A 15,403-nucleotide genomic window follows, 5' to 3' on the forward strand; every position below is an offset into this window, starting at 1 on the left:
GTAGTAACACAATTGTGACTTGGGGATTTGCTCGTAAGACTATACACAACTATGCTGGTTGTCCTTGTGTCCCTTGTGTCCTTGTGTCCCCTTGTCCATGTGTCCCCTTTCAGTTTAGCCATTTTCTTTAGAATGGGGATAACCATTCTTATCTACTGGCACCCTAAAAGTAATAAAGTAATATGTCTAATCTTCCAGGAGGATATCTCAGTGCAGGAATTTATTTTGCAGTTCATTGCCTGCAGTGTGGTTCTTTCCAAAAACATAAGGGCAGAGCACTCTTTTCCATGCTAACAGTTAAAAAATCTCTGTTTTGTTTTGGTTTTTGAGATAGGTCGAACATTTGTAGAGTTGTGTGTCTAATTCCTAACTCTGATAAGTTCATTTATGTTGTAGATCAACATCAGCTTTCTGCTAAGACAGAAACACATGAGGTGTCAAACACCAATTCTACAAGTCTTCAACAAGGTAAGCCTGATCTTGTTGAGGAGCACGATGCTAAAACCACTTTCAACCCTGACAAACATGCTGATGAACTCATGAAAGTGGCCGATGAATCTGTATCAAAAGTTTTAGATTGGTTTCAAAGAAGTTCTGGTACTGAAGATAAGAACCATGTACCAGCTAGATCCCAAGGCAGGGAACACACAGAAGTGGGCTTCTCAACCAGAACAGCAGCTCTTCCTACAGAACATGGTGGGCCTGGCCTGGATGGAAAAACAGAAGTTAAAGAAGAGCTACTGTTTGGACAGATTAAACAACAGAACAGCATTTCATCTACATCACTTATTTCAGAAGATACGCAACTGATAAAAGAGAGGATGAAACCTGAGAATGAGGAGAAACATGACGAATCACTAACTGAATTTGACTGTATTAGAGTTGAAGAAAAAGAAAGTGGTCCAGAAATCAAGCAACAAAATAAAAAATCAAATCTTGTGGAACATCAGGGACACAAGCTACTAACTCAGAAACGCAAATCAGAGAAGGCAATGCAAGAAAAAAGACGACTAAGGGAGATCAGAGCATTTTGGGAAGGGGATAAAACTATCCCTGGTCATAGAGAGAAAGAAATCAGTGTCAATACAAATGCATCAGGTAATGGTGTATTGAAGGGTCTCAGAGAAAGTGAGAAAATAAACCCAGCTGCAGTGTATCTACCTAGTGGATCGGATGATCAAAGCAAGAATATGTTAAGAAGTGCTGAACTAAGTTGTGCAAGCCAGGCTTTAAGAAATGAACATCAAAACTCTTTTGAGTTTGCAGCAGCCCATGCAGTTGAAAGGCCAGAAAGAACACTTCCATCTGACGGTGAAGTTCATGAATATGCAGAATTGCCAAAAGCCAGTAACTTGCAGCCAAGTGTTGGTGCCACTTCAGCTTCTCCCAAAATCAAAGACAAAGGTGAAAAGGAAACACCTAAAGGAAAACTTACCGCCTGTTCCCAGCAGAAGCCCAGCTTCCAGGTTTTGTCTTTAAAAGAAAAAATGAATGAGAAGTCCAAGAATCAAATTTCAGATCCTTCACAGTTCCAGAGTCTGAGAAACTTCTGGGATACCAGAGTTAAATTACAGAGTAACATTGATAGGGGAAGTGTTTCTTTGCCAAATAATACTAGTTTAAGAACCTATGAAAGAAAATCAAATGAAGATAAAAAAGGCAGAGATAATGTGAACAAGCAAGAGTTAATTCAACAACAAACCCAAACATCAGAGACAGAAAAAACCCAGAAACTAGATTCTGTGGTATGTGAACTGCCTCCAGGATCTCCTACCCTGAAAGGCCTCGATGTGATACGCATAAAAAATCCAGACTCTGTCCTGCTGGACAGAAAATCAGTTATCTCAAACCCCCAGCAAAAGATGGGTCTTCCAGAGCAAGAAGTTAAAGAATGTGCAGAAAAAGGTATTGTTTTATCAAAAGAACAACATGTTTCCTTGCAGTTACTCCAGTCACCTGGTGATAAAGATGCTTTAAAGGAGACAGCAGTAGATGATTGGGTATGTTTAGCTACAGAAAAAGTGGAGAACAAGGCTGCTCGGTTAGATATCAGTCTTCCTAAAGAGGAAGTTGCTGAAACTGTGGATAAGGTGGTTCTACCTAAAGCTGAGCTTGATGTATTTAAATTTGGCCTAAAGAAGTTAAAAGAGGAAGCCTTTGAGACGCCATCTAGCTTGAGCCTAAAAGAAAACATTTTGAAAGGGACAGCTTCTCACTCAAATCTGTGCAACATCTCTGAAAAAACAGAACAGAGCCATGATGCTTCTGCTGTTGATCAAGAAGAAGAAATAAGCAAAAGCACAGGGAAAGTGAATGTGCCATCAAAAGATGAGCATGAAAACAGAAAAAGCCTCAGGGAACTGATTAGGGAATTTGAACCTTTCCGTCTACGACATCGTATAGTAGACAAGGATGATACACTTGAGGGTTCTCAGAGGCCTCAAAATGGTTTGCAGAACCTGCTCAGAGAGAACTTTGCATCTCAACCTTCTGAATATAGAAGGGTGGGAATGAAAATATCCCATGACAAAAATAGTATATCACAAAGTAATTGTTGTGTAGAATCAACACACCAAGAAGATATCGGTCATCCTGAAGAGGTCAGAGAGACCACAGAAAGGTCTGTTGCTTCACCCAAGGTCAGTGGCTTGAGTTCTGCTTTAGAGAAGCTGCTCAAGGAGACCTCTGAAATGCCACCTCCTAAACCAAAGCGTGCCTTTAACACAGTACAGAGAGCTGCTGAGATGGAAATTAAAGGCATGACCTATAAGAATGATGGAGAGTTTCTACAGGAAGTTGGTGAGATCATAGAAAAGTCTGTTGCCCCATCCAGGGTCAGTGGCTTGAGTTCTGCTTTGGAGAAGCTGCTGAAGGAGGCCTCTGAAACACCACCTCCAAAACCAAAACGTGCCTTTAACACAGTACAGAGAACTGCTGAGACAGAAATTAAAAGCGTGACCTGTGAGCACGATGGAGACTTGCCACAGGAAACTTGTGAGACCATAGAAAAGTCTGTTGCCCCATCCAAGGTCAGTGGCTTGAGTTCTGCTTTGGAGAAGCTGCTGAAGGAGGTCTCTGAAATGCCACCTCCTAACCCAAAACAGGCTGAAGGCACAATACAGAGAACTGCTGAGAAGGAAAATAAAGGTACGACCTATGAGTATGATGAAGAGTTGCTGCAGGACATCACAGAGACCATAGAAAAGTCTGTTGCCCCATCCAAGGTCAGTAGCTTGAGTTCTGCTTTGGAGAAGCTGCTGAAGGAGGCCTCTGAAACATCATCATCTAAACCAAAACATGCTGTTAACACAGTACAGAGAACTGCTGAGATGGAAATTAAAAGCGTGACCTATGAGCATGATGGAGACTCACCACAGGACATCAGAGAGACCATAGAAAGATCTGCAGTGTCCAAGGCTGAATGTGGAGTGTTTGATGTTAATTTGCAGAAGCTCCTGAAAGAGGTCTCTGAAACAACAGCTTCTATACTGAAAAATATGGATAAGAAAATGCAAGGTAAAATACAGACTAGTCAAAGTGTGCGTGCTGCACACCAACAAGAGAGAGATCATCCTCAAGAAATACAAGAAACGGTAGAAAAAACTTCTGTTTCAAATATTGCAAAATTTGGTGAATTCAGGTGCTCTTTAGAAAATCTTATTCGAGAAGCATCTGAAATTTCATCTCCAATACCCAAAGAGTCACATAAACAAGAAAAGTTTGGGGATCTTATGTTTCCATCACAAAAAGAGACTCTACTTATGGCAATGTCACAGCCATATAACGCTTTCAGTAGCTACCATACGGAGATGAAGACAACTGACAAAGGGGGAGCTCCAGAACAAAATATCAGAACTTCAGTAAGTGAAACTGAAGATTCTGATTTTCCTAAAAGAAATGGAGCTATTAATAAGGTAGAAAAGCAAAACACAGCTCCAGTTCATCTCTCTCTCTTGCAAGGAGATACCAGTACGATTGTGATCAAGCCATTCAAGATAAATGAAAAAGGAAGGAGAGATGAAAGCACATCCTTGGATGACTCTGAAAATAATTCAGAATTTAAAGCACTGTTGGAATTCAGAAGAGCGAGCACACCACTTACAGATGGGAGCAACTCCCCCCAGCCAGGAGCAGCTCAACTCTCCTTAACGTTTCAGCGTGAGGATAATGATGAAGAGGAAGGGGATGGCTCCAATTTGGGATCCAAGTTTTCAGATGAAAACTCTGATTCCCTCTCTGGAACCCGAAGTTCAATCTGTGAGCCGTTTGATTTCTAAAATTCATGGTGCTGGGTTGTTAAATATGGCTGCAGTTTTTTTGGTAGCCGACTTAAAATATGACAATCAAAATCTGTGTGATACTTATTTTCTAATTGAATCCTTTGGATATTAGTTTGTGAAGGATGGCAAGAACCAATTAAGTCCTTTAATTGGAAAGTGTGTGACAAACACATGCTACACTTGGGTAAGCCTTTTTGGTAAGGGGAATTTAGCAGCATGAATGAATCCCATCAGTCTTCATGATTTAACCTTTTCTTCCTCCCCTCTGATATTGCCTTCAAATTAATAACATTGTAACACCCCAAACTTGGTATTTATTTTAAATATTCTGGATTAAAAGAGGAAAAAAAAATGGCTGACTGATTTCATTTTTTAGTTTGACCACTTAGTCTTCAAAGTTACATTCTTACGAGTGGAATGGCTGATTATAAAGACAATAACAGTACTCTGTGCTATTTAATTTAGCGTTGCTGCCTGTTGCACTACAAGTGGCCATATAAATGAAGCGGTCTGGTTACCAGGATTCTCATTATTTGGTTGAATGGCAGCTCTGGTCAACATACCGTGTATGACAGTCATTGAAGAGCTTAAGGCAAAGGAGATAATGTAGCCTTTTTAAATTGCTCCTGAGAGACTGGGAATGTTTTCTTCACCGGGAGATTCCGAGAAATGTCTGGAGTTTCCAGCACCTGCTAACTTAAGTGTTGAGCCTATTTTGAAAGTGAGATACCAACAGAGGTCAGTGAAAACTCAAGACAAATGAGGAAAAATGAAACCTGATTTGTTTTTACCCATAATGACAGTGTTGCTGCCTATAAGGCCTGGTTGCTCTGCTGATGGTGACAAGAGTCTAAAGTGGTTGTTGCTCAAGTGTTGAAACAAAGTGAATTTCACTGGGGAGAAAATACAGTGGACAAATTTACACAGAAAGAAAAACCAAAGCTATTACCTGTTTTATGCTGATTCACAACAAGATGGTTACAAAATGGTCTGAGTTTAACCCATGTTGTTCTTGGACAATTAAGACGATTAATACTTGCCCAAAGTTGCCTTATTGGTCAGTACAGACAGCGATACCTACACAGGGGAAATCAACCAACCCGCCTCTCTCCACTGACAGCCAAGAGAGTTAGAGAGTGAATGGATACTTAAAATTAGACACTTATTTTGTTTATTTTGTATTTTTGTTGAATGTTCGCTGTCTTTGTTAAAGGTCAAAATAGATTCTCATGAGAAATCGGTATTTGGTTTCTTAGTGACTTAAAATGGCATGTCTATGTGTGCAGTGTTCATGTGTTTTGTCTTGTAACAGGTTCAGAAGAAGAATTAAACCCTGTTTTGATGGCTTTGAAAAGGAGTGCAGATAGGAAAATGCCTTCCAAAAGTCTAGAGGACATTCCATCAGCCACCTCAAGTGAGCACAAAGCTTGTGTGTGTCTCCCATGACCCCCAGTTTGGCCTAACACGCTGTTCTTCCATACAGCTTTGCCAAATAGCTTTTTTGTCTTTGCTTCTGTATAAGCAGTGTGGGGTTTGTACTGTCAAACTGAATTCTTTCCTCATACGGTTTAGTTTTCAGTTCTTTGTGTTGATTTTCAAACAACACGGGTCTATGAAGCAGACCTCTTCCAAAAATGCACTGTGGTAATCAGTGATGAACTGTTTCTTGGATAGTTTTTCATAGGGAAAGTATTGGCAACTACACAAACCAGTAATGAGCAACAACTGACAGTGGAAGTACAAAAAATTCCTATTAGTTTAATAGTGTTTCACCTGTGTACTCTAGCAGTTAACATACCAAACCAACTGTAAGAGAATACAGTGAGACACCATTATGCTTGGAATTCATTCTTGACTTCCCTCTGTAGCCTCCTAAGATGATGATTATGATTTTTAATGATTATTCCTGTCTCCACCCCTGTTTTCCTGCTTATCTCATGTCTAATGGGGAAGACATAAACTGACCTTGTGTTGGTAGCAGTGTGGAGGTGTAGATGTTGAAATATGTTGGCTGTAGTTGGCAAATTACTCTTCTAATACAACTGACGCTATTGCTTGCTTCAGACTAGTTCTAGGTTTTAGGCTTGCACTAACACTGCAACAGCGCAGCGATAGAAACCGTGTCAACACCAGACTGCTGCTGGCATGTGGGCTTCAAGTAGTGTGTCAAGTACAAAGCATCTCTTGAATTTAACCATTCCCGTGGCTCTGCTGGTTTGTTTGGGGTTTTTTGTCCTCATTACTCTTAATTCTGTGATTACCACTGCCATCCGTTTTATCATACCAAACAGCTACATTTCTAACTGTGTGTTACTTTTTTCCTGCACAGATAAAGGAAAAGTAAATAATCCAAAGGAAGAATTAGCTCTTAGTGCTGAAGATGGTAAATATCTTTTGTGCCTGCATGGAAGCTCATTGTTTTTTCAATAGTCTCTGTTTGCTCACGAAGGAGTATTGAAACCAAGAATTATATTGTGATTTTAGACTTGATTAATTTCAGCATCACTGAAATGCTTTTGCAGAATTTTGTTGTGTTGTTTAATTCTTAAGGAATATATTCATGTCATGTCCTGCTATATCTGTAGAAACTCTGTGCCACCTACCAGTGTGTTATTTTGGCCTTTGGTCATTCAGCCCATGAAACAGTTACCGAAATAACTGAGAGCTTTGATCATTAGCTCAGTTGAAAGAGTTGGCCTAAGGAGATATTGAATTTATTTGTTCATCTGTTTCATTATAAGATGCAAAATGACTTTTACTCATGCAAAACACTGTTCAGAATACACCAGTTGAACAGGGGCAGCTCTTACAAGCCCTGTCTCCACTCAGCAAAGCAGAATTGCTCCAAGCAACAGATGAACTGCTAGATCAGTTACTGCTGATATATCATCAATACATTAGTGCATTACATGTGCCTTGCTGTTAAATTTTTCTCTGTGCCTTTAGAAATCCCAAAACTAAGCAAAATAAAAGCATACCTGTTCCAAGAACATGTCAAGATGAACACAATAGAAAACCATCAAATAACATTGAATATGGTGGAATATAACACACAATTCTTTCTTCACTGCATTGAAGCACTGCAGTTTTAAAAAAATAACTGTGCACAGTTGCACTTATTGTCATGTTTTAGGTGCTTAAAAGCATTTTGCATACTAGTGGCCTATAGTATAAATAGGATGATCATATCATAATAGGATGCACGCAATGTCCAGTAAATTAACAAGGCTCAAGTATGGTGCTGCACTTTGCTTTCAAATGGAGACCTCTGAAAGCGTGATATATTTTAGATATGGAATGTGTAGACACTTATCTGAAAAGGGTGGTGGTTTTTTGAGTTACATTTATTAACAGTGAAGTTTGGAGAAATGCCAAAGAGTCAAACCGATAGCTGTACAGACAGAATAAGGCAAGTTCTCTTGAAAATACTATTCATGATTTTTGCTTTGCTTAGCTTGTATACTCATGTTACCTTTGTTATGATCCAGCTCCTCAAAGGAGGGCAGTGATGCAAAACATAGAAACATATGGGGCCTGGGGAAGTCAAAAACTTCCCACATATAACATATATTATTGCTAATTATAACATTGCAAAGCTGTTTGTGTTACTGAATGACTCTTGTCAATACTGAGCAGGTCCGAAACCTGATCAGCATCAAGAGAGGAGTATAAATGCAGCAGGAAGTGAGTAGCAGGATTCTTCCAGCAGACCATGGAGAGTCTTCTCCACTGATATTTAAACTAATACATTTAAAACCCTTCTTTATTTAACAACTAACAAGTGACACATCTGGACTAGATACTTGCTCAATGAGGAAACTGCATCTACCTTCACACTGACGATAACTGATACGTTGAGAACTTTTTGAGCTTCAACAGCAAAAGCTGAACTTGCACCTTGTAAACAATCCCATTGTGTGCGCAGTGTTTCTTTTTACGCGGTAGATACGTGCCCCTCCGCCTGTTTGATGCTAAATAATTCTCTTTCATATGATATTCAGCGTTGGTGCATTTCAGTGTGTATCCAATCCAAAGATACAGAGCTTTAGTGCATTATTAAGTATAAGTGGGGTTAGAGAATGGAAAATTCTGAGAATTGAGGGCTTACCGCAAACTGGATTTTTGCAAGGCTAGCTTGTGCAAGTAGGTTTTGTGCAGTGAAAGAACATGGAAGTGAAGTTCAGTGGAGCTATACGAAAGTTGAAGAGATGTGCTGCAAAAAACTGCATAATTAATGAGATGTGAATCTTAGAAATAACCAGGAATGCTTAGAACTTCTTTGTTCATGACTAAAAATTGCTTGATTTACACAAATGTTCTTATTGTCATTAATTTGAGTAAATAAAAGAACAGAGCTTGGCTTCTTATCAAGAACTCAAATGACTTACCAAGAACTCTAATGTCAGTGATGATATGGTTAGTGCGTGGGTTGATTTACCCTTGTTCTAGGAAGAAAATCTGAATGGTAAACCGAAGATGTTTTCTTTATCACGTTTGATCAGAATTTACTTGCAGCACCCAGGCTTGTACATCTTGTCAAGCAATGTAAATGTTTCTGCTCCGGCCAGGCAAAGTTCTTTGGTCGGCATTATAGGAGATGTCAAAGTAGACCATCCTTCCTAATGACACCTTCTCTGAGTCCTAGTTGAGGGGGAGAGGAGGGGGAATCTTGCATCCAAGTTGTAAACTGGTTGTGCATGTGCATGTGTTCCATCTGAAGCTGTTTGTTTCTAACCACGTCCTCTACGGAATCTCACTGTTTCGATGCGCAAACTTATTTTTGAAACCTTTTGAATTGCTGCTCTTCAGTTTCCACAGTGCCTTCACAGCCCGAGCAGCTGTTTTCCAACCCTGAAAAACTCAAAGGACTGAGCAAGTCGGTACCATCGTTCCTACAGGAAGAGGCAAGTTCCATCTCTGAAATATTGTAACTAAAACTTTTGATTACTTTCGATTTTTGCATTTGCCCAGCAGCGCTTTCCAGGGTCTGCCAAGTCAGTTCACTATTGGACCACAGCATGGAGCTGAGCTTGTGCTGTAACAATCAGCAGATGATCCCAAACCTGTGGCTAATTAACCTTTCAAAAGCTTTAGGCCAGTAACTAGAGGTTTATTCTTACTGTACAGCTCAACGTACAGAGCGTGTTTTACCTAGGAGATGGAAGCACGGTGAATGCTCGCCGTTATTCCCAAAGGCAATCTCCGTCCTTAAACTAACAGGTCATTTTTTATCTTCAGCCAGTTAAAAAGCTTATTCCCTGGGGTTCTGAATGAAACAATCTGACGAATGCTTGAAAGCCAAAGGACTATATGTGATCAGTCCCGTCACGGCAGAAAGTGTTTAGGGATGGTTCATATTTATATTCTAAGAAATTGTCAGCACCTAAATCTGTTCATTCTCCCCCCACAAATTTATATTTAAAATTATGGTTAGTTCAATACTGCCTTGAGTTATCAAGCTCACAGAATGTATATCTATAAAAACAGTATGTATGTATATCATGTGCTGGTTCTGCCCTGGAGTTTGTCATCATTGACATACCATCTGGCCAATACAAAGCACAAAATTAATGAACAGATAATGTAAATCTGGTAGAAATAACAGGCTAGAAATAAGCATTGTCGACACTATGTAGTCATGGTGGTATTAACACTCATTTCTGTGTGTTAGCTCAGTGCTGGAATTATTTTTAAAATAATGAATTCTGATAATAACATACTTTATAATTAAAGAAGAAATACAAAGAAATCTATATCTTAGAGTATCTGTGTCTTTTCCTTCTGCTTTAAAGAGATAACAAGCTAAAAAAATTAAGGGTTCTCTACTTGTGAATAGTAACAGTATTCTTATTTAACATTTGGAATTAACTTCAAAAAACCAACAAACGAAACCCCACAAAAACCAAACCAACACATGTAGTGTGTTCTGCGGGCACACAGTCACCTCGCTGCTTGTTGTCTCTCAAATTCCAGACATCCCACAAAGCTTCTTGAGAAGAGCTCTGACTGTTCCTATCCAGGGAGCAAGCTCTGAGTAGATTAAGGAGAGGGTTGAAAGCGGAACTGGGTTCAATCCCATGTCTCTCCTGCTGACATGTTGTGTGGAGAGCAGCAAAAATGGTCTTAGGGAGCTTTATCTCCTTCCTCTACAAGAGGGCCGGGGTTATTCCTGTCTTTCAAAGAGTCCATGTAGCAGGACTGATTACCACAGTACTTAACAGCTACTTCACTCCCTAGATTTATTTTGGACAGTCCCAAATATATCTCTCCCAAACAGTTTTTCTCTCAAGGAGTCTTGCCCCAGGTAGGGTGGACATTAGTCAGCCCCTGCCTTTGGCTCTGAACTGGAGAACAATCCTGGCGGTGCAAACATGGCCAGAGAAGCCACAATCAATAAATCTCTATAAAGACTTCTTCAAAATGCTTATATGCTCGATATTTATTTCTATAAATATTCATTTTCTTAATGTGTGTAGAAATTGCTGTTTACTGGTTTTGCATCTGTTAATAGCAAATCTGTGCCAGCAGTTCAAAACTGTAGAAAGGAAGGGGGAAGCTGTGTGAATTTTTCACGGTGGAACACACCGGGGAGGTGATGGTTTCTCTGACAGCTTTGCAGAAGATGCCAAAGCACACGTGGGAAATAAAGCATCAGTTCTTTAGTACAGGGGAGACAGAATGGGGCTGTAAGCACATAACCTGATAATGACCAAGTAAACCAAAACTGCCTTTGCTCTTGCAAGAAAGGCGTTTTGCAAAAGCCATTCACCTCATCCAGTGCTGTTCTGCTGGGCATGTTACCATCCAGCTAATTGCCTTGAAGAGAGAGGCTACGGAATTGATGGTGTTTGCTATGTGACAGAAAGGGACTGGTAAAACACCTGAGCACTATCACTTGCATAGGCTAATGCAGGAGAGAGTGAAGTAGAGAAGTTGACTTTAATTGCCCCAATAAAGCTAACTTTGTACTTTTTTGTCGCATTGCTGGTTGCATTGCTGCTTTAAGAAAGTTTCAGTGTAGGTTTTCTATCAGAAAAATTAACTTACAGCTTTTTTTTAAGTTCATGGCCTAATTTAAGAAATATTAATTACTCATATTGTACTACAAGGGGATTTACATTCAGGTATTCACTGAGTCCCAATCTGCATTAAAATTGTTTGTTGTTTTTTAATGTTCCTCGTGACTGTAAAGACCCTACACAGACGTTTTCTGTGATGTTTTTGTAGAGCGATGACAGAGAGACAGATACAGCATCAGAAAGCAGTTCTTCCCTCCGCAGGATCAAGAAGAGTCCCAGCTCTCTAACCAATCTTAGCGGCTCTTCTGGCATGGCCTCCTTGTCCTCTGTATGTAAACCAAAGCCTTGTTTCAATGGCACTTTGCTTTTGCTAATCTCTTCGGTATTGTTTCAATATACATCTTATCTTTCCTCCCTTGGCATCTCTGTCTCCTCCTTTCCCTCTCTGTTATGTGAACCTTTGCATGGAATTGCCTAACAAAAAAAAAAAAAATCAAATAAAACTGGTTTTACTTTTCTCATTTTCTAAGAATATGTTGGAGCCTGTTCAGGACTCCACTGCGCAGCATTCTCTACAAACACTGAACAGAGAGATGTTTTTTACCCTAGCACCTCACATTTGTAGCTGAAAGTAGGGATTGATTTATGTAGAACAAATATTTAGAAAAGGAGAAGGGGGGTGGGGGAGAAATAAGTGAAAGGAAGAGACAGTATTTGTATTCTTTGCAGAGAGAGTGGTCAGGCATTGGAATGGCTGCCCAGGGAGGTGCTGGACTCACCGGCCCTGGAGGTTTTTAAACTGAGATTGGACATGGCACTTAGTGCCATGATCTAGTCAATGGACTGGAGTTGGACCAAGGGTTGGACTTGATGATCTCTGAGGTCTTTTCCAACCCAGTCGATCCTGTGATTCTGTATGTGAGGTGCATAATTAAGTCAGTGAACTTGCTAACCAAGAGTCATTAATTTATGCAGACTTACTGGGAAGAGAATTTTTTCGGAAAGGTATTGAGATTTAAAAAAATGTGTACATCCTTTTCTTTCTACCTGCGAAGGGTTTGATTTTCAAATATGTTGTGTTTAGGCACCTAATTCAACCACAGACTTTATCACTGATTTTTTTGCTGGTATTTTCAGAAGGCGTGTTCTCCTAAACTCTTAGGCTCTGCTTTCTGCAATGAAGATCAGCTGAAGAGATACAGAATTTCAAAGCTCTGATTACAAGCAATATCTGGATCTACAGCATCCTGTCACTTCATTTCTTCCATCTCAATGCAATAAAAACATTCCAGTTTTTTGTAGAAAACTTGGCCTAACACCTTTGTTTTATGAATAGCTTTATTTTGTTAATCTGCTTGCTGAGAACATTGTTTAATAATAACAAAATGCAATGGACATTACATCTAAAAGGACACAGTTGATTTTCCTTTTAATTGTCTGAATTCTAAACATAACTTTTACCCTAATCTGGTGAAATGCAAAAATCACACCAATTTTTCTCTTATTGTGTGATACAGGTGAGCGGAAGCCTAATGAGCATCTATAGTGCAGACTTTGGCAATGTCGATGTGAAGGGGAACATTCAGTTTGCTATTGATTATGTAGAACAGCTGAACGAGCTCCATGTTTTTATTTGCCAATGCAGAGACTTGGCAGTGGCAGATGTAAAGCGACAGCGTTCAGACCCGTAAGTACAGAGAATATATTTATTTCCCAATGGGAGCTTTTCTTTTAATGTGAAAATGAAAAGTGATGTTTTTTTCCGATCTCTATAACCTGTTGGAGTAAACAACCCAATAAATAAATGAAGAGGCTATAACACGCTTTACGTGGTTTTCCACTCTGAACTGGATGTAGAATTGCCACTGTAAATTGGTATGTATATTAACATGGGAGGCTCAAACTTTTAAGAATATGAAATTCTCTTTTAAAATTCAACTTTGGAGATGGTAAATCCTGCTTTGATAAGGTTTCAATAGGATTAGAGCCTATAAATATGATATCTAGGCATACTATAGTTAAATATTCTGTATTTGTATGCGTTGAGAAGACACTTGAACAGATTTCACCCCAGTAGAAGGAGGTTCATGTCCCACTTTGGGAACTATTATTATACTTTACCATTACTGTTCTACTTCTTAAATATAATGAGCTGAAAAACATAATGGCTAGTTAAGTGGATTTCTTTTAATTTATAAGCAAATACTTGTGTATTTTGTAAAGGAAGGTGGAAGGAGTGTTTCCTTGCTCTTCTTACCAGCCTGTTTAAATTTTAGGTATGTGAAGACCTACCTGCTTCCAGAGAAATACAAGCTGGGCAAACGGAAGACCTCTGTGAAAAAGAAAACTTTTAATCCAGTCTATAACGAAATACTGCGGGTATTTATCAAACTATTTCCAGACGTGAAATACTGCACACATGAAGTATAAGGAACCACAACTTTTAGGGTTGTTTTAACTGTTTTTTCCCCTCATTTTTTCCTCCTGGCAGTATAAAATTGAGAAGAGTCTCCTAAAGAACCAAAGCCTTAATATCTCTGTCTGGCACAACGACACCTTTGGGAGGAACAGCTTCCTTGGTGAAGTGGAGCTGGATTTAGGAACCTGGGACTGGAGTGATAAATGCAACAAGCAGATCAACTGGTTTCCGCTCAAACCAAGGGTAAGTTGCCAAGGGTGGATTAGCTGGTTTGTATTTTCTGCTGTGTAAGTGTAAATCCAAGTCATTTACTTAGGCCTAGTCTTGTGCGTTCTGTGGTTTTTGTGTTGGTTATAATCATAAATACCTCTTTAGTGGTAAAGAGAACAAACAGTTCTGAGGCTTCTATTAGTCTAGTAAGTAGCTCGCTGTTATAGTAGGGAAAACTTGCTCATAGTCCAAAGAACAGGAATTTCAAGGTATTTTTTCACTCATGTCATCTTGCTGCAACAGATACCTGAAGGCAAATGTTCCCTCAATATGAGGTAAACCTACTGAGAATATGGAGTAAGTGCAGCAACATTTTAATATCAGATGTAAAGATGACTTTGGTGTTTGGATGCCTCTTGTTAATGGGCTTCAACCAAAATCTAGTTCATTCCAAAATGAGCTCGTTCCAAAGTTTTATAATTTGTAAATCAAAACCAGAATACCATGGTAGGATAATGCAACTGATTTAAAAACTGCTCTGCATAGATAAATGTAACCAAATGTTAACAGGTGCCAGGTTCCATCTATAGATGGACCATGACCCTCTATGAAGAAGTGAAATATTCTTGTGCCTTTTTGCAAGATGAATGTTGTTGAGGCTGATTTTTGATCAAAACATTCCACCAGAAAAGAGTTTATTAAAGTTTATTATTTCTGTTGCACAAAGAGTAAGTTTCCTGTTTGAAAGAGCCTGTGTTCTAGTCCTAAGTAAGTGGAAAAGATGCCCTCTCAAAGCATTTTAGCCTCTCCTGGGTCTTATTTTCTGCTTCTGGAAGAGCTTTATATCTGAGGTGCTGTCAAGTGGTTAAACTTGCCCTAAAATCTCTCATGCCCTGTAAAGTGGGGGAAGACTAATGGATAAGGAAACAAGAATAAAAAAGTTGCTTCATGTAGCAGTGGAAAACTTTGCATTGTAAAACTCTGTGCATGAACTGCAAGGTTTAAGGGTTGTTTTTTTCCCTTCTTAAATTTTAGACTTCAACAATGGCTCCTGAACTAGAAAACAGAGGGGAAATGAAACTTGCTCTCCAGTATGTCCCACACCCTGTTGGAGGTATGCATTGCTGCTTTGCTTTGGTTTGCTTTTTTGTTTTTTTAGGATCCCTTTACAGATATATAAAGGGTGAGTGTCAGGAGGATGGAGCCAGGCTCTTCTCGGTGACAACCAGTGGTAGGACAAGGGGTAATGGGTACAAACTGGAACACAAAAGGTTCCACTTAATATGAGAAGAAACTTCTTCTCAGTGAGGGTGACAGACACTGGAACAGGCTGACCAGGGGGGTTGTGGAGTCTCCTGTGCAGACATTCAAAACCCGCCTGGACACCTTCCTGTGTAACCTCATCTGGGTGTTCCTGCTCTGACATGGGGATTGGACTGGATGAGCTTTCAAGGTCCCTTCCAATCCCTGACATT

General features: G+C 39.5%; 1 protein-coding gene across 18 annotated transcripts in view; it reads left to right on the forward strand.

The window, feature by feature from the left end:
* The window catches only part of SYTL2 (synaptotagmin like 2), a 62,319-nt gene that overhangs the window by 43,063 nt on the left and 3,853 nt on the right, over positions 1-15,403 (forward strand). For 10 of the 18 annotated variants that reach the window (XM_021298773.2, XM_065049750.1, XM_065049748.1 and 7 more), the window contains 10 exons: positions 397-468; positions 5,593-5,694; positions 6,610-6,663; positions 7,917-7,964; positions 9,090-9,184; positions 11,508-11,627; positions 12,817-12,986; positions 13,576-13,678; positions 13,791-13,961; positions 14,964-15,042. In XM_021298773.2, the coding sequence (XP_021154448.2) occupies positions 397-468; positions 5,593-5,694; positions 6,610-6,663; positions 7,917-7,964; positions 9,090-9,184; positions 11,508-11,627; positions 12,817-12,986; positions 13,576-13,678; positions 13,791-13,961; positions 14,964-15,042 (1,014 nt within the window). Of the gene's footprint in view, positions 1-396; positions 4,258-5,592; positions 5,695-6,609; positions 6,664-7,916; positions 7,965-9,089; positions 9,185-11,507; positions 11,628-12,816; positions 12,987-13,575; positions 13,679-13,790; positions 13,962-14,963; positions 15,043-15,403 lie in introns of those variants that run through there. The other 8 variants (XM_065049752.1, XM_065049754.1, XM_065049753.1 and 5 more) reach the window with 5 other exon arrangements.

This window comes from Columba livia, chromosome 1 (assembly GCF_036013475.1).
Source record: "Columba livia isolate bColLiv1 breed racing homer chromosome 1, bColLiv1.pat.W.v2, whole genome shotgun sequence".
Lineage (NCBI taxonomy): Eukaryota > Metazoa > Chordata > Aves > Columbiformes > Columbidae > Columba > Columba livia.